Source organism: Balaenoptera musculus, chromosome 17 (genome assembly GCF_009873245.2).
Source record: "Balaenoptera musculus isolate JJ_BM4_2016_0621 chromosome 17, mBalMus1.pri.v3, whole genome shotgun sequence".
NCBI lineage: Eukaryota > Metazoa > Chordata > Mammalia > Artiodactyla > Balaenopteridae > Balaenoptera > Balaenoptera musculus.
In genome coordinates this window covers 1,379,218-1,398,240 of record NC_045801.1, presented here as the reverse complement: position 1 = coordinate 1,398,240, position 19,023 = coordinate 1,379,218, and the positions used below count along the sequence as shown (strand labels likewise).

Below are 19,023 nucleotides of genomic sequence, written 5' to 3'. Positions count from 1 at the left end.
ATCTCGCCTGGCTCGCTGGACCGGCCGACTGGATCACGTCAGAGGAGAAACTGTCCCTGGGCCAGACCAGGAAACCCGGGGCAGCGGTCAGGGCTGGAGGCCTCCAGCGGGGGGAGGAAAGAGATGGACGGGCGCCTAGTCCGGCAGTGACGCAGGCCTGCTGGGGGGTGGCTGTTGAGAGCAGGGGCAGGGTCTGGAGCGGGGACCCGATGGGGTGGGGGTGAGGGCGAGAGGCCTCCCTCCCCCTCCAGTGAGGGAAAGAAGCAAGATGGATAGGTGCCTTATCTTAGCAAGGGATGAAAGGGGAGCTTGGGTGTTTTCAGCCCTTTTCTACAAGGACCAGAGTGGGAAGCAGGGGTGAGGGCTTTGCTCTAATTTCTTGAGGCCGCGTGTGTTTTGTCCACTCTTCCCCGGGCCTGTGCTGGGTCCAGGGAGTGGAGGCAGGAGCCAGCAAGGGGGTCCCCAAGGGGGGCTTTCAGTCTCACGGGGGCGGAGAGGGGCTCCAAAGACACCACAGGCGGGGGCACTGGGACTGCCAGGGCGCTGATGCGGCCCAGGCCCTGTCTGCCTGGACTTGCTGGTCCAGCTGAGGAGCAGAGAACACCTAGAAGAAGGGGTCACTGGGGGGTGGCGTTCAAGCCCCTCCTCAGGCAGGAGGGTGGAGGTCCCCGCCTCCCCACGGGGCCTGTGCTCGGGACCCACACCCTCCTTTCCGCTGGAACCTGTGCTCCCGGGGTGGGCAGAGTCGATGATGGGGGTGTGGTCATGGACTCCGCCCTCTCCCGGGGACCCTGGCCAGCAAGCACGCAGCCGGAGCCAAGCCTAAGAGCCAACCCTAGGAGGGGGTCCACGGTTTGGGGCCCCGACTCGTCTCACCCATGCCTGGCAGCTTTCCCGTGAGCTGGGTAGCTCCATCGCCATTCCCATTTTCTCAACAGGCGACTGACGCCCGGGGCTTCTGTCATCTCCCAAGGTCCCCAGTTCCGCCCCGTGTGCCAGAGGGGCCCCAGCGCCCTGACCCTGACTTGGGGGTGGGACGGTGAGGCCAGCGCAGCGCAGGCTCTGGAGGCAGGACGGAGGGTACGTGTGGGTTTAGCAGGGTGGCTGATGACCTGAGGGTTACTGGTCATTCTACTTTAACCCGTTCCCCGCTCCTGACGCTTCCTTGCCGAATATTCGGCTGGGGTGATGAGTCAGGACCGCCAAGGCCCCTCGTCAAGCTGAGATGTACGACGTGCCTCAGCCCCAAATGGTGTAAGAGCCGTCCTTGGGCCGAGAAGACGCAGCCTGCCCTTGGTGTGCTGGCGCATCGGCCCAGGCCACTCTGCCCAGCCTCCTGCTGCCCGTTCCTGCCTGTGCGCCCTCCACCCCGCGCCCCCTCCCGGCCTCTCCTGGTCTGCCCTTGGGGCTGTCGGGGCTTTGCCGTGTGCCAGCTTTCCCCGTCCTTACACATTCTGCCGCAGGGTGCTGGAGATACAGCTCAGCCCAAAGCCGACCCCCTGCCGCGAGGAACTGCAGAGGCGGCTGCACCCCGAGGCGCCGGCACCACAGGCTCCGGTACTTGCGCTGAAGTCCTGGTGCCTCCCAGACCGCCCAGCCCTGAATCGAAGGTGCAGGTGCCAGGAGAGCCTTCTTGCAATGGCTCCTCACTGATGAAGACACCAGAGGCTTCTCAGGGCCCTGCTGCCCATGTCACCGCCCCGTGGGCCTGGCAGCCCCTCCCTGCAGACTTCCTCCTGTGCTGAGGCCCAGCAAGCCGGGAGGTCTCCCTGGAGGCACAGCTGTGGGCAAGGGCCCAGCCCAGCCCCAAAAGGCCCAGGGACCTGAGAGGGAAGCGCCTCCCTGATGTTCTCCTACCCTGGTGAGGGCACGCCGGTGTTGGCTGGAGAGGAACGCGGGTCAGAGGCGTCACCGGGCAAGGCCAGCGCACGGTGGCCCTAAATATGGAGGACGTTCCCAAGCAGAACCTGCGTCCTCCCCCAGGTGCTGGGTCCCGGCTTCTCCACACTTCATCCCCGGTCCTTCCTATCTCCACTCCAGGCACGGAGCCTGAGCCCCAGGAAGGTTCCCAGACTCGTTCCCTGTGCTCTGCGCTGGGGGAGGCAACCGGAGCCCCAGCAGCGACCCAGCCCCTGCCCCACCTGCCCGCCCACGCAGAGCCCCAGGACCCGCTGGCCGGGATGTCTGCCCTCCTGGCCGCCGCCTGGGGGCGGGAATGCCAACTGCAGCGTGAGGCCAGCCAGGACCGCCTGGAGGAGGCAAGGGCCCGCCCTCTCCTTGAAGCCTGGACTTCACAGGCCCCGCGACCCGGGACGCCTGCTCCCTGGTCCATGCTGTTACTAACAGTCTGTGTCCAACAGAAAAAGACGGAGAATGACCCAGCGGTTCCACTCCTGGGTACATACCCGAAAAACTAAACACGCTAATGCAAAACGATGTTAGAACCACTGTTTACAATAGCCGCGACATGGAAGCAACCTAAGTGTCCATCCACAGATGAATGGATAAGGACAATGTGGCACATATTGGGTGTCCAAAAAGTTAGTTAGCTACTTTCCATGCCATCTTACGGAAAACCCCGAATGAACTTGCTACTCAGCCATAAAAAGGATGAAATTTTGCCACGTGCAACAGCATGGATGCACTTGGAGGGCGTTATGCTAAGTGCAGTAAGTCAGACAGAGTAAGACACATCCTGTATGTTATCACGCATCCGCAGAATCTAAGAAATAAAAACTCGTGACTGTAGCAAAAAAGAAACCGGCTCACAGATATAGAGAACCAGCTAGCAGTTACCAGTGGGGAGGGGGAGGGAGGGAGGGACAGTACAGGGGTAGGGGATCAAGAGGTACAAACTATTATGCATAAAATAAGCTACAAGGATATATCGTACAGCACAGGGGATGTAGCCAATATTTTCTAATAAGTTAAGTGGAGTATAGGATTTAAAATTGTGAATCACTATATTCTACACCTGTAACTTGTATGGTATTGGACCTCAACTCTACTTCAATTTTTAAAAAGTGGCACAGGGACTTCCCTGGTGGCACAGTGGTTAAGAATCCGCCTGCCAATGCCGGGGACACGGGTTCAAGCCCTGGTCTGGGAAGATCCCACATGCCGCAGAGCAACTAAGCCCGTGCGCCACAACTACTGAGCCTGAGTGCCACAACTACTGAAGCCCGCACGCCTAGAGCCCGTGCTCCGCAACAAGAGAAGCCACCGCAATGAAAAGCCCGCGCAATGCAACGAAGAGTAGCCCCCGCTCGCTGCAACTAGAGAAAGCCCACACCGCAGCAACAAAGCCCCGACGCAGCAATAAATAAATAAATAAACTTAAAAAAAATTTTTTTTTAATAATAAATAAATAAAAATTAAAAGTGGCACATTCACACAATTGAATTCTACGAGTGATGTAAAGGAGGTTTACCTTTCACCTACATACTTATCTTAATAAGCATGAACAAGCACAGACCGTGAGCCCTTCTCTTACAGTCACACGACTGAATTGCTAACAACGGTGGAAGGATTTGCTACAGGACACACACTAAGAAGGATGACCAACTATAGAAGGACGAGCTACGAAGACAACATTGAATGAGTGAGAACACATATCAAAAGTCTGCAGCATCATGATACACTTTGCATCTGAACTGAACTAGACAATTACATGCACCGAATAACTGTTTCAAATAGGATCAAAGGCGGAGGAGCGACAAGATCCGGTGATGATGCCTAGTATGGGGGAAACAGGAAAGCAGGCTCGCTGGGGACCTGGAGGTTACCGCCTAGGTTACAGCTTGGTTGAGTCCTGCGTGCCCGGAAGTTTACAGAAGGTCTGGGCAAGACGGGCGGGGCGGGGCGAGGGGGCGGGGATTGCGGCGGAAGTTCCAAAGTCTCGCTAGGACCCGGGACCACAGGGAAGGTTCCAGAGGTCTTGGCAGGACGCGGGCATCAGGGAAGGTTCCAGAAGGTCTTCGCAGGACACGGGGTCACGGGGAAGGTTCCAAAAGGTCGGACGTTGGTTGGGGGGGGCGGGGGGGGGGCGGAAAACGTCCTATAAGGTCTGGGCAGGAAACGTGGCCACAGGGAGGGTCTGAAGGTCTGAGCAGAACACAGGCTGGGAAGGTTCCAGAAGGTGTTCGCCGGACACGGGGTCCCGAGGATGGTTCCAAAAGCTCTGGGCAGGACACGGGGATGGCAGGGGCGGGGAAGGTTCCAGACGGTCCGGGCAGGACATGGGGATGGGGAAGAAGGTTCCAGAAGGTCCGGGCAGGACACGGGGATGGGGAAGAAGGTTCCAGAAGGTTCGGCAGGTCACGGGCGGTTGGCGCCGTGTAACAGGCTCGGACTCGGCCTCCGGTCAGCGTTTGCCGGTCCTGAGGTTCGGCCCAACCCCCTCGAGCAAGGTTCCGGGATCCCGCGGACGCCAGTCAGCCAACCGAACCCCAAAGCAGGCCCACCCATGGGGTCTCTGGTCTTCCCCTACCCCCCTATCTGCCCCTCCCCTGGGTACAGGAACCTCCAACCTCCCAGGAAGCGGCCCCTCCCCATTCCAGCTTCCGTTGTGTCTTTTTTCAGGCCCTTTGTTCTGGGCAGAATTTGCTGTCACTTTCCTGGCTTTTGAGATGGAAAATGAGATCCTTGGGCTTCAGCCTTTCTGCCTTTCTGATGTGTGCTTGGCCTCCCTTCCTTTCCTGCCAGGCCTTGAGGCTGATTAGGTCTGGTTTTGTTGTGTAATATTTTAATTATCGTGCTGCCCAAAATAGTTTTTGTTTTCTCCTGGGAGTGATGGGGGTGTGGAGGCTTTATTAGTTGGAATTGTTCTTAATGTCCGAACACGTGAAGCAACTGGTTTTTGCTTAACGCCACTGTAGTCAGGAAAGGTATCTGAGTGAGTTTCAAAAATCCCTTATGGATGTGAAATCTCCATCTGCCTTTAACTCTCACGCTACTTTTTGCCTTGAAGTCTACCCTGGCTGATACTAATGGAGCTGTTTCCACATCTCAATTCTGTTACCCCCTCTGCGTGGGGCTCTTGTTGTCAAATGCTTTATTTCTAAATGCGATGTGCAGTAAACATGCCTTGTAGTGGGATCTGCTGGTAAGGCGACAGCCGAACTGTTTTTGTGTCGAACCATATCATATTCATTTTACCTTCCTTTTTGGAGCATATTTTCCCTTCCTTAGAATAGAAGTCCTGGTGATCGGTGTCTTCTTTCTACAGCGTTTGGAAGTGATTGTCCGTGAGGTTTTCCGTTTCTCCTGGTTTTGTGGAAAGACCAGACATGGCTGGGATCTGGCTGCCTAAAGGTACGGCCTGGGTTTCCTCTGGCTGATGTGCAGATTTTCACTTACTAAAAATCGCTTTCCACCGTTCAGCTGTGGTACGTCTGAGATTGGACTTCCTTGTGTGAGTTTTCTTGTTGCTCTTGATCTTTTGTGAGAGGTTTTTTGAAGCCATCGGTGTTTCCCTTAGAGTTCAGTAAACTCTTCCCTAGTTCAGTGGTATGATTTGAAGGGTTATCAGAAAGGTGTTCTCTAGAGTGCTTGTCAGAGTCCTTTCCATGAATCTCCTGAAGATGAAGCACTTTTGCAGGAACACTTTCATAAAAGCGTCAGAGTACAACAATAACTGTAAGTGCCAGAAGACTTAAAAAATGGCCAGAGGTAAAGATCCGATGAGAGTTACAACTGTCAAAGAAATTGGGTTATTTCTGTGACAGATAACACCTCAAGATAATAAGTAGACTTACAAGTGATAACATATCAGATGTCTAAGAATTTAATATAATTGCTGGAATACTTATATTAATAACATATATCCACAAAAACATAATCTAAGGGTGTCTTCGCATCACTTGTTTGACAATGCTTCCCAAGCAATTAACATATCTCTTTTTTAATTGAAGTATAGTTGATTTACAGTATTGTGTTAGTTTCAGGTGTACAGCACAGAGATTCATATATAAATATATATATGAAGATATACATATATATACCTCTTCAGATTCTCCTCCCTTATATGGTATTACAGACTACTGAGTACAGTTCCCTGTGCTATACAGTTGGTCCTTGTTGGTTATCTATTTTATATACAGTAGTGTGCATTTGTTAATCCCAACCTCCTAATTTGTCTCTCGCCCACCCCCCTTTCCCCTTTGGTAACCATACATTTGTTTTCTATGCCTGTAAATGTCTTTCTGACTTGGAAATAAGTTCATTGGTATTTTTTTTTTTAGATTCCAAATATAAGCGATATCCTATGATATTTATCTTTCTGTGTCTGGCTAACTTACCTTAGTATGAAAATCTCTAGGTCCGTCTATGTTGCTGCCAATGGCATTATTTCATTCTTTTTATGACTGATATTCCAGTTTATATATATAGCACATCTTCTTTATCCATTCATTTGTCGATGGACATTTAGGTTGCTTCCATGTCTTAGCTATTGTAAATAGTGCTGCAATGAACATTGGGGTGCATGTATCTTTTTGAATTATGGTTGTTTCCAGATTTATGCCCAGGAGTGGGATTGCAAGATCATATGGTAGCTCTATTTTTAGTTTTTTAAGGAACCTCCATTCTGTTCTCCATACTGGGTGCACCACTTTACATTCCAACCAACAGTGTAGGGGGGTTCCATTTTCTCCACACCTTCTCCAGCATTTATTATTTGTAGATTATTTGATGATGGCCATTCTGACTGGTATAATATAATATCTCATTGTAGTTTTGATCTGCATTTCTCTAATAATTAGCGATGTTGAGCCTCTTTTTCATTTGCCTTTTGGCCATCTGTATCTCTGCTTTGGATAAATGTCTATTTAGGTCTTCTGCCCATGTTTTTATTGTTTTTGTTTGTTTTTTATATTGAAGCTGTATATGCTGTTTGTATATTTTGGAGATTAATCCCTTGTCTCTCTCATGGTTTGCAAATATTTTCTCCCATTGTGTAGGTTGTCTTTTCATTTTGTGTATGGTTTCCTTTGCTATGCTAAAGCTTTTAAGTTTGATTAGGTCCCATTTGTTTATTTTTGTTTTTATGTCCATTACTCTAGTAAATGGACCTGTGATTTATGTCAAAGAGTGTTTTGCGTATGTTTTCCTCTAGGAGTTTTATAGTACCTGGTTGGTTTTTTGTTTGTTTGTTTTTTTAATTAATTGGTTAATTTATTTTTGGCTGCATTGGGTCTTCATTGCTGCGGGCAGGCTTTTCTCTAGTTGTGGTGAGCAGGGGCTACTCTTCGATGCAGTGTGCGAGCTTCTCATTGCGGTGGCTTCTCTTGTTGCGGAGCACGGGGTGTAGGTGCGCGGGCCTCAGTAGTTGTGGCTCGCGGGCTCTAGAGCGCGGGCTCAGTAGTTGTGGTGCACGGGCTTAGCTGCTCCGCGGCATTTGGGATCTCTCCAGACCAGGGCTCAAACACGTGTCCCCTGCATTGGCAGACAGATTCTTAACCACTGCGCCACCAGGGAAGTCCAGTACCTGGTCTTACATTGAGGTCTTTAAGCCACTTTGAATTTATTTTTGTATATGGTGTTAGAAAATGTTCTAATTTCATTCTTTTACATGTAGCTGTCCAGTTTTCCCAGCACAACTTATTGAAGAGACTGTCTTTTCTCCATTTTATATTCTTGCCTCCTTTGTTGTACATTAATTGACCGTAGGTGGGTGGGTTTATTTTGGGATTTCTATCCTGTTCCATTGATCTATATTTCTGTTTTTCTACCAGTACGTTACTGTATTGATGACTGTAGCTTTGTAATATAGTCTGAAGTCTGGGTGTGCGATTCCTCCAGCTCCATTTGTCTTTCTCAAGATTGCTTTAGCTATTGAGGGTCTTTTATGTTTCCATACAGATTTTTTAAATTTTTGTTCTAGTTCTCTGAAAAATGCCATTGGTGATTTGATAGGGATTGCATTGAATCTGTAGATTGCTTTGGGTATTATAGTCAATTTGACAATACTGATTCTTCCAATCCAAGAACACAGTATATCTTTCCATTTGTTTGTGTCATGTTCAATTTCTTTCGTCAGCGTCTTATAGTTTTCAGAGTACAGGTCTTTTGTCTCCTTAGGTAGGTTTATTCCTAGGTATTTTATTCTTTTCACGTGATGGTAAATGGGATTGTTTCCTCAATTTCTCTTTCTGATGTTTCATTGTTAGTGTATAGAAATGCAAGAGATTTCTGTGTATTACTTATGTATCCTACAATTTTACCGATTCATTGATGAGCTCTCGTAGTTTTCTGGTAGCATCTTTAGGATTTTCTATGTATAGGATCATGTTCTCTGCAAACAGTGGCAGTTTGACTTCTTTTTTCAATCTGCATCCCTTTTATTTCTTTTTCTTCTCTGATTGCTGTGGCTAGAACTTCCAAAACTATCCTGAAAAAAAGTGGCGAGAGTGGACATCCTTTTCTTGTTCCTGACCTTAGAGGTAGTGCTTAGAGAGTGAGGTTCACCTCTAAGCACTTGGAATCTTCAGTTCCAAGGGTTTTCCCTGTCTGCCTTCTGACTTTAGCTCATTCACCTCCTCCCCGACACCTGTCACACGTGGACCAGAGGCTGATGGCAGATGCTGGTGGGGTGATGGGCACAGGCTCCACTTCCAGAGCACTTGGTCTCCCAGGATCCACCGAGAGCTCTTGGAGGCTCTACCGTGGGAAAATCTGCTTGGTCTTTATGGGTCCTGGAGACTGTGGGCCTCGCCAGCCCCCGTGAGCCCAGACAGCCCTTCTGGTTGGCCTTCCCTACCAGATTCCCTCTGCCTGAGGCCAGCCTGGTCTTCAGCCAGTGGCCAGACAGGCCAAAGGACCTGGGATGACAGTGACTCCCCTGGGAAGGGCTTGTCCCTCTTTGCAATTTCAGTTCATCTGGGCCTTGGTGCCTTCACATCTATCCTAAAGCTCAAAAAATGGGACTTAAACCTAGCCGGGTTTCCTGGTTGTGGCAGCCCGAGTAGCACCCTGCCTCTCTGTCGTCGAGGTCAGCTTGCACTGGTCATCACGACTCTGCCTGGAGGCCGAGTGACCGAGTGGAAGGCATGTCCCTCAGTGGGGGTTTCTCATGCTTTTGCCACATTTCCCAGGACGAGGACGTTCATGACCTTTGCAAAGCGACTTTCCTGCCCGAAGTTTACAGTCCCACAGTCACGTCCCTCCTGACCCGAGGCCTGCTGTGGAGAAACGCGCGCTCCTTCCGTGCTTTTCCTTGAAGCGCTGGCCCACGTGAGTTCGCCAGGCATCTCTGTGCCCGCAGGCCACACTCGCCGGCCCACCTCGCTCTCTGACACTTTGCTCCTGTTTCACTCCTGGGGGATCCTGTTTGCTCGGTGTGAGAATCTCAGTCCCCACTCTCCGCCTTTCAGGGGCCCTGGCTTCGTCTCCAGGACCTGTTCAGCTGTCAAACCCCGAATCTCTGAGCACTGGGGGGTAACAAATGGTGCAGGAAATTGTCCTGCTTGTGGACACTTTCCGGTCTGATTTCTGCTGTGTACTTCATCCTAGCTCTTGAGTATTTTCCCATCAGCCTAAAGGTCTCAGCGGGGCGTCAGTGAAGACATCTGGTAGGAATTGGTCAGCATCTGCTCGGGTATCTGCAGTGCAGAAGGGTTCAGAGTGTCTAGCGTGGCAAGTAGAGGAAGAGGGCCTCTGGGCGTTGGCTCTGGGTCACGAGCCGCTGGTGAGACCAGCCCTGGGAGCAAGGGTGGCATGAGCGAGGGGACAGATGAGGGACAGCGGGCAGCACCGCGTGGGAAGGGGCAGTGGGGAAGCAGGGCCTGGGCGTGGGGGGCATCCACGTGGGCGGCCGACTGGCTGAGCGAATCAGCAGCCCCGCCGGGCACTGCCGCTGAGCCCCTCCACCCCGGCCCTCCGCACCCGGGTGCTTCAGCCCGCGTTCATCCCAAGCGGGAGGGCCTTTGGCTACAAGCAGGGTCGAGGCCTAGCCTTCCCTGAGAGAGCTGGACTTGGGAAGGCAGGGGGGCCGGGGAGGAACCCTTATGGTCCCCACCTCAGGGGCACGGCTGGCTCTGCACCGTCAGCCCCCGTCCCGAGCCCCTCAGCTGGTGCCGTGGCAGGTGCACGTCAGGGGCTGCCAGCAGCTGGGTGGGTCTCCTCGGGGTGACGGGCGGCAGCAGGCGAGGCAGCGTCCCTCAGAGAGGAGCCCCACTGGGCACTGAGGGCACGTCCTGCTCCTGAGAAGGGAGAGGGGGCGCCCCAGGGAGACGGCTGCCTGGGGCCGGGGGGGGCAGTTTCCAGGAGGACCATGGGCATTGGCAGCAGTCGGGGTGCACATGGGTCCCTGCACGGAAGTGTTTCAGATGCGGGCCCTGCCTGGCGCCTGGCGGGCGTCCCCTAGAGCAGGTGCTGGCGTCTGGACTCGGGTGTGACGAGCCCCAGACCCTCCCGTGCTGGGAATTCGTGGCTCTGTGATGCCCAGGCCCGGGAGACATGATTGCACGGGGTCCACGCTTCGTAGCCACAGGGCACGTTAGGCACCCGGCGCCTCTGCACTCGTTCCCCTGCTCTAGTCACCGCCCCCTGCGTTTGTCGCGGTGCTTGTGCAAGCGGGAGATACAGCTCCGTGGGCGATGTTCAAGCTCGTTGCACGAGGCGCCCTTGAGGTCGGGAGACAGCGAGCAGATAAGCGGACACGTGTGGCCGTGTGGCCACGTGGAGACAGCCCCAGGGCCTCGCTGACCCGCCTGCGCCCTGCCGGTGGAGAGCAGGCAGGATGCCTTCGTCCAGGGTGAAGGCTTGAGCTGGGCGCAGCCATCGTGTGTGGGAAGGGCTGCTGCCCGGTCCCTGCGGAGGAGCGCCCAGCCCGGAGCGAGAGGCGCTGGAAGGCGGGAAGGGGGCCGGGACTCGCGTGCTGGTCCAGCTGGGAGCCAGAAGCCCCCGGGGGGAGCCACGCCCCCGCTGACTTGCGCCCCGGGTCTCCTCACCTGCAGGTTGAAGCCCCACAGGGACGATGCTCCTCTTGGCCTTACTGCTCCTCCCGGGCTGGCCCCTGGGCTTCGCTGACTCAGCCTGTGAGTATCAGTCCTTCTGTGTCTTGGAGGGGATGAGACTTCTCTTAATTGGGGTCATTTTAAGGGTGTGAATGGAACTTTCATCATCTCAGCCAGCTGAGATCTCCATCGTCAGTGCCGTTGGTGGGCACGGGTGTCCGTGAGCAAGGGGAGGGTCAGGGAGGAGGAAGGCTTCCTCCAAAGACCAGTGGACCCTGGGGCCTGAGGGGGCGGGGGAGCCTCCAGCTGTGGCCCTTCCTCATCTGGAACAGGCAGGAGTGGCTGAGTGCAGGGAATTCAGGGGGGCTTTGGCCCCTTATGACCACCAGGCTTCCTTGAAAAGGTGGGTCCAATCAACAGAGCAGAGGCTTCACACACCTGGCCGCCCAGAGGTGTTCCTGGGAAGCTGTCTCTGAGAACAGGAAAAACGCCCGGGTATAGCCGGCTTCTGTCCAGGGAGCCCGTCCTGCCCTGGCTCAGGGCCCACGGACGGCTCAGCTTTGCAGACCCGGGGAGCCCTTGGTGCTGAGGGAAGGGGACAGCTGCCGGAGGGGTGCAGCGGGTGGTCACGAGGAAAAGGCACGTCGCAGCAGGAGCCTGACACTGCCCTCTGTTATCTAGGGACCTATAATTTGAAATGCCATGACTGTTGGGCCATAAACAGCTTCACCTGTCCAAATGTTAGAGAGTGTCCTTATGAATTCAGGCGCTGCCTGACTGTCTCCACTCGTAAGTACCTGATTATCTTTCTTACACCTGTGAACTAGTCACCCCACCTGAGCAGCTTCAGGGACAGGGCCACTCTGTCCTTTCTCTGTGCCCAGCCCCTTGGCCTTGGCCTCCTCTGTCCCCATCCTGAGAGCATGTTCCCAGAACTAGGCTCAGCCCCAGGAACGGGCAGTAGCAGCCTCTTACAGAGACACAAACCCTGCCAGGTGGGGCCTCCTGTGCACACGTGACCTGCGATGTCTCCAGGGGCTGGGAGGACAGCTGCACCTCAAGGCCTCCACGCCTTGGCAGTCCCTGGTCACGTGGGTCGATGCCCCAGTGTGGCCTGGGCAATTCCTTGTCGCCCTTTGGATTGTGGTCCTCTGGCGAGGCCTTCCAGCAAAGCAGGCCCAAGAAGTAGATGCACCTTGGACTCCTTGGGACAACACCTACCACACAAAAGATTCTCCCCAGCTTTTGGATGCTGGAATAAGGAGACAAACTTACCACAGTGGTAGACTCAGGTCAGTAATCTTTTCCTGGAAGGACCAGACAGCAAATGTTTTCAGCTTTGTAGGCCTTCTAGTCTCTGTCGCTACTACAAAACACTGTCTTTGGCGGGGTGGAGGCAGGCATACAGGATAAGTAAACATATGATCGTCCCCGTGTTCCAACCAAGCTTTATTTACAGACACGGCTGGTGGATGGGGTTTGTCCCAAGGCTCCTGTTTGCCGACCGCTGCTATAGAAGGTCTGAACAGCTCCGTTAACAGACTAGGAACAATCAGCACATAAAACAGCAGACCCAATGATGACCAAACACAGCTTTTTACAGGGTCACACATGACTCTACTTGGTTGAGTTCATGCCACGATATAACCCAGCATCAACAAGTCTCAAATGATTGACATTACCTAGAGGTCCTTCTCTATTACAGTGAAATTAAGCTAGAAATCATTACTCAAAAGAGAACCAGGAGATCCCCAACTGATTAGTAATTATTCAGGGCATTTCTAAACCAATTACACAGAAGACAAGCCCCAACAGAAATTGGGAAATAGTAAGGTCTAAACGATTATGAAGTTATGACAAGTTAAAAGTGTGGGGAAAGCAGCTGAAAAAGTGCTTAGTGCAAAATATATCACATCACAGGCATCTAGTAGAAGAGAGAACAGGGTGAAAGTTTTCTCAGCTTCCATTCAAGATGTTAAGAAAAGAATAGATGATCCACCCAAAGAAATGAGGAAGGAAGTATAAAGAGGATAGCAGAAATGAACACAAGGTAAATTCACAAAGCCAAAGTTGGTTTTTTGGAAGGATGCACAGTACTGGTAAAACAGAAGAAGAGATCACAAAGAAGAAAAATAAAATTCTCATTGCCAATATCAAAATGGAAAGGGAGGCATCAATCAGCCCTCACTGACCTTATAAAGAAAATAAGGGGCTGTTATGTGTAGGCTCCCTGTGGTAAATGTGAGATTCCTGATGAAATGGGGGAAAACTTGAAAAACACTGTTAACCGTAACTGCCTCCCAATGAGATTGGGAGGCTGAAGTGTCCATCATACTTTCCAAAAAACCTGCGAACCAGAGCTTGCTTCCCTGGCAAATACCGCACTAGTTTCATGGGAGAAATCACCCCAATCTTCCACAGACCTCTCCAGATAACAAACAGGGAGGGGCTGCTCCCCAGCACATTTACCATAGCAGCTTAAGCCTAACGCAAAACCCGAGAAAGACAGTGGAAGAGTGGGAAATCTCTGACCATCATCTCTTATGACTAGAGATGCAAAGGTACTAACCAAACATTTGCCAAAAAACCCTTGTCTACGGGACCTGCTGGACGCCCAATGCATGCCTACCCTGGATGGGATCCTGGAATAGGAGAACAATAAGGGGAAATGAATGAACTCTGAATAAGTGTGGAGTTGAGTTAATAAGAATTTATTAATATTCATTCATCATCTGGGACTAATGTACCATGGAAGTGTGATGACAGACAAGAGGGGAGTGATTACAGAATTGCATTGTGACTTACAGTTTGAAACCTACTAGTTCAATTCCCCACATTAACAAAGAAAATAGGTAACGTCATAGAATGTTGATCAACATGCAGAAATTTTTATGGTAAAATCCAACACCCTTTCCCAGTTAAGAAGAAAAGTGTAAGGAAATGGAAGCAGAAGGGAATTTTATCTCATAGAAATTATGATATTTCAATAGAAGGGTGGGAGGATTTTCCTGAGTCAAAATGGGGTGCGGATGCCTGCCATCACCACCTCTGCTCCCCATGGAACCAAGTTCATGGTCGGTTCAGTTAGGCCAGAGGAACAAACAAAACACATGGTGATTGGAAAGACAGGAGTTACACTGCTACAAGTCACCAAAGACCATAGGCTTTGGAAACAACAAGTGAATTTAGCACGGGCTCTGGGTACAAGGTCAGTATTCAGCAATCAATCTTAAAAATCAATTGTGTTTCTATACACCAACGACTGACCAACTGAAAGTGAAATTTACAAAAAACACAAAAATATCACTACCTAGGAAGAAATCCAACTAGATTTGTGAAAGATTTCCACACTGCAACTGCAAAAACACTATGGAAGTTAAAGCCTTAAACCAATAGAAGGATACAGCAAGCTTATGGTGGTGAGTCCCAATGGAGTAAAAATTAATCGACAAGTTCAGTGAAATTGCAGTCAGAGTCTCAGCAGGTGGTGTGTGTGTGTGTGTGAGTGTGTGCGTGTGAAGTTGATTCCAAATATTCAAGTGTTTATGGAAATGGAAAGGGCTAGGATTAGCCAAGGCAAGGTAGTGGGAGAAGAAAAACCCTGGAGGACTTGCACACTCAACTACCAAGAGCATTTATATCGTCTCATTTATGAAGACAGTGTGGGGTGGGCTCAGGATTGAAAAATAGACCAACAGAGGAGAAAAGCAAAGTCAGAAAACACATATCCAGTTACAGGCTTTCTGATGAAGCCGACCCTGCCCTGGAGTGGGGATAGACTCTTGATTGCCTTGACGAGTGGTGGATACACAAGATAACATACTCGGTATTCACACCACGCAAAAGAAGCAGGTTCGGGACATTTGTGTATCTCAATAAATACTCAAAAATGAAGTTGTTAAAACAGAAAATGTAGAAGGCTATCTTTACGTCCTTTGGAAAATTAAGAATTTTCAAAACTGAACAAAATACTGCTGGTCACATAAGAAAAAATGATAACTGGCATTATGTAAAAATTCACAACGTCTGCCCCTGAGAAGGTACTGATAAGACAGTAAAAATGCACACCATAGATGAGGAGAAAGCACTTCAAACACATGTCTGCTAAACGACTCGTATTCAGAATATAGAATGAACTTCCTACCCATCAGTAACTAAAATAGTAGATCATCTAATAGAAATTTGAGCAAAGTGCATGAAGGCAGTTTACCAGATGTGAAATGTGTATGGGTAATAAGTATAAGAAAAGTTATTGAACACGATTCCTCTTGGTGGAAATGCAACGTGAAACAAGAATACAATGACCCCAATGGGAATGACTAAACGTTCAAAGACGACCACACCATGTGTTGGCGAGATTTTGAAGTGTGCAGGATCGTGTGGAGTATAAGCAGGTACACTCTGCGGAAATCTCTTCAACAGCCTCTGCCAAAGCTGTACTCAAGCACGTCAAAGACCCAGCATTACTACTTCTGGGTACGGAGCTCCTGAAACACTCGCAATGCCCCACCTCAAGACAAGGACAGGAATATTCACTGCATTACCACCTGGCGTAGTTACAACCAGAAACGGCCTTAATGTCCATCAACAGTAAACTGTGGTTTATATTCATCAACGGCAAGTATACAACTACGAGAGTGAAGAACATACGACCATGTACAAAGGCAGGGATGCGTTTCACAAACACCAGCAGAGAAGAGAAGGTAGCCACAAAAACAAAGAAGGATTTCATGGTCATTGATTCAGAAGCAGGCAAACTCATGTATAGGCTCAGAAATGCAGACACTTCCTTCTTATCTTTGGCCTTGGTGCTTCTAGTGCCTGAATGGAGGAACGGAGGGAGGAATTCGGGGCTTTCCACCCACTTCTGTTTCTTGAGCTGGGTGCTGTCACATGGTTATATGCACTTGGTGAAAATCCATTAAGATGTTGGCCTACGATTATGCACTTTTCTGTAGAATGTTGTACTTTAATGAGCCCTTTATCACATATGGAACATAAAGAAAAGCAAGTGACTGGAGTGTAGCCGTTAGTTCCTTCTGATGTGTTTGAAGAGGTGACATCAGATGCACGAGTGGGTACATCCATCCTGGCTAGCTCCAGGAAGGAAGGAAGTATTTGTGCAAAGGCTGTGAGACACAAGGGGAATAGACAGGTGAATGAGGCCTGTGGAATTTAACACAGGGATTCACGAGGCAGGTCTCAGGGGGAGCCCTGATCAGATAGCATTGGTTGGTCCAGGCCATTGGTGAGCCCTCCAGCGAAGGTCATCACAGTATTCGTGGGGCTCTGCCTGGGATGGTGCGTCAGGTCTGCCCTGGGGCATCAGCGTTTCTATGTTGGGCCAGCAGCTGGGAACAGCAGGCAGAGGGGCTCAGCAGGAGCTCATCTAGAGGGGCCATGCCAACTGCAGAAAATCAGCTGAAGGCCCTAGTATAGGGGCTCTCTGCTTGAGGGTCTGTGTGATCTTTGGGATCCAAACAAAACATGTGTCCAGGTCTCCATTTTATTTCTGGGTCCCTGGAATCCTTATGACAAACAACGAACAGGACGACTCATTGGTATAGCTACGGGCCAAGGGACCATAAAACTACTTAAGGAGGCCAGATGCCTAGATGAGGTGGCAGTGTAGGTTGAAAGACATCTCCAGGGGAAGTTCTTCATGGAATAACCAAAACCTCTAGTGGGCTTGAATATTCTTGCTCAGTCAAGAATTTTAGGCAGCGTGACAACATTTGGGGGATGGAGCTAGTTAAGATAAACGTGCTTTGATATTTGCAAGTAGAAATCGTGGAATCTAAGATTTGCATCTCTACTTCATTTTTAGGTTTGAGTCCTCGGGAACTGCTCGTTTACAAGAACTGTACAGACAACTGCACGTTTGTGTATGCAGCCCATCAGCCTCCTGAAGCCCCCAGAAAAAGATATTTTCTTACTAACAGTTTCTACTGGGTTAGTTGTTGTAGTTCTATGACTTGCAATTATGGAGGACCTACTAATCTTGAGAGGGACATCTTACCCGATTATACAGTTGAGGAGGAACTGGAAGGAACTGTGCGACCGGGGGGGTCAACCTTGTTCCTGAGCTTTGTCTCCATCCTAGTCAGCAAAACACTGGCGTGAGAAGCCCCTGTGGAGGGACCGATCGTCTCCCTGTTTCGCAGAACGAATTGGTGGTCCTTTGCTTTCTTGTGAGCCAGAGACACGGACCCCCCAGGGCCCCCCTTGGCGAGTTACCCATTGAGGGCTTGTTGCAAGTGAGAAATAAACAGCATTATTGTTTGGGTACTGTGGACTCAGAGACTTCTTTGTGGTTTTAGCATTTGACCCTTTTTCCCTCATTAGGCATCATCTCACACATAGACAAAAATATCTTGCCACTTTAGGGAGCAGAGATGGGGCATTTTAATAAAAGCAAAACAGTCACAGGGCAGAGTCTACGTGCCCCCTGAGAGAATGGTGCCAGGTCTGCTCAGACCCCGGGTACCCGAGGCACCTGAGCCTGCATCCTCCCAGTTTTCAGGTGGGGACGACGGAAGCAGACAGGGTCCTGGAGATGCGGTGGTATGTGGACTGTCGGGGCCTGCCATAGAGACTGTGTCCAGCGCCCCGCGTGGCTCAGGCAGACGCGCCCCACGCGACTCGAGCTGCCTCTCAAGGTGGCGCCAGGCTGCCTACAAGGGACGGAACGTTTCCTCAGATGCTGGCATTTGAGAAGGGCGAGCGCCCGAAGGCCAGCTGGTGACCGCCTTGAAATGAACTGTCTCCTTTCATTTACCTCCCGGGAGCAGGCCCCCCGGAGGCCGCGCGAGGCTGCTGCGGGCTCCGGGGCGGTCACCTGGCGCGCTCTCCCGCGTCCCCCGCGCGCCGTTACGCAGCGGTGGCCGCGCCAGGCCCCGCAGAGCGCGCGGGGAGCCCCCCAGCCAGCCCCGCCCCGCCGCGCCGAGCTCGCCTTGCCGGTAGGTAGTTGTAAGCGAATAAGCCTGTAGCTGAAGGTCAGGCATTTTAAGAGCTCCGAGGAGCTGGTGAGGACGGGGCAGGGGCGGATTTCCAGGCTGCAGCTGGAAACAGGTGGGCACCCGGGGCCGGTGCGGGAGGCTTGAGAGAGTCCGACGCGTGTCGCCGAAGCACCGAAAGCCAACGTGCGCTGGAGCCCCGAGCGCTGAGGGTGAAATAAATACCGCGAGGGAGATCCCGAACCAGGGCGAGCCACGGCCTTCAGGAGGGACACAGGCTCTGCAAAACCGCAGCAGGGGGTGGCGATGAATGCTCTCCCACCTCCAGCCGCCAGGCAGCTATTTCCGTTGCGCTGAGCCCAGCAGGAGGCCGGAAGACAAGGATGCCCTTCAAGGCACCCAGATGCCACCCGCCACCCCCCGGGGCTCGCAGCAGCGCGGCGGAGGCAGGACGTGGGTCTGGAGCGCCAAATGGCAGAGGGGACCCAGGTCTCATCATCTGCCGCAGCGTGATGACCACCCAGTGCCAGAGCTGAGACATCCCCTGCCGCAGGACAGAAGGAACGGAAGCAACGGGAACGGGAGCTTCCTCGGCCCCCACCTCTGTCGCCGACCCGGGATTAGGTCGATAACCAGAGCCCCTCTGCTCTGTCCCCGTTCCCTCACTGTCTGCCCGCACCTCACCCTCATTCCTGAGGTCCAGAGTCCTGAGTGGCCCTCTCTTCATAGGATTTCTCAATTTCCTATTGGCCTGGGCTACTGGGCAAAGGACAGCAGGGGGTAGGGACCCAGTGACTCAAGAGCACAGACGCAGTCATTCCTGCCCCTTTTGTGAAGCTGCAACCTTCTATCCCATAGTAATCAGGAAGATCGCCCAGCTAGGACAGTGACCCATTTCCCTGTCTGGAGGGGCCCCAGATGGCTGGGGCAGGGCATTGGTCTCAGTTCCCAGTTTCACAGGAGCCATGAACAGGTTTCCTTGGCCTTCCTTTATACCTTTTGAGCCTCAGTCTTGCCAAGGCGAGGGGACGCTGGTATGATGAGTAAACTGTCTTTCTGGCCCACATCGCCCCACCTGTCTCTCCCCAACAGCTCATGCGGAGCTTGCAGGA

The 19,023-nt window shown here is 51.7% G+C and overlaps 1 protein-coding gene across 1 annotated transcript in view; it reads left to right on the top strand.

Moving 5' to 3' along the window:
- The first annotated feature begins 209 nt into the window (after positions 1 to 209).
- The window catches only part of GML (glycosylphosphatidylinositol anchored molecule like), a 34,391-nt gene continuing 15,577 nt past the window's right edge, over positions 210 to 19,023 (top strand). Inside the window, exons 1-6 of the mRNA XM_036830924.1 lie at positions 210 to 214; positions 939 to 1,080; positions 1,464 to 1,557; positions 2,041 to 2,229; positions 11,637 to 11,744; positions 16,783 to 17,074. Coding sequence (XP_036686819.1) covers positions 210 to 214; positions 939 to 1,080; positions 1,464 to 1,557; positions 2,041 to 2,229; positions 11,637 to 11,744; positions 16,783 to 17,074 — 830 coding nt within the window. The remainder of the gene's footprint in view (positions 215 to 938; positions 1,081 to 1,463; positions 1,558 to 2,040; positions 2,230 to 11,636; positions 11,745 to 16,782; positions 17,075 to 19,023) is intronic.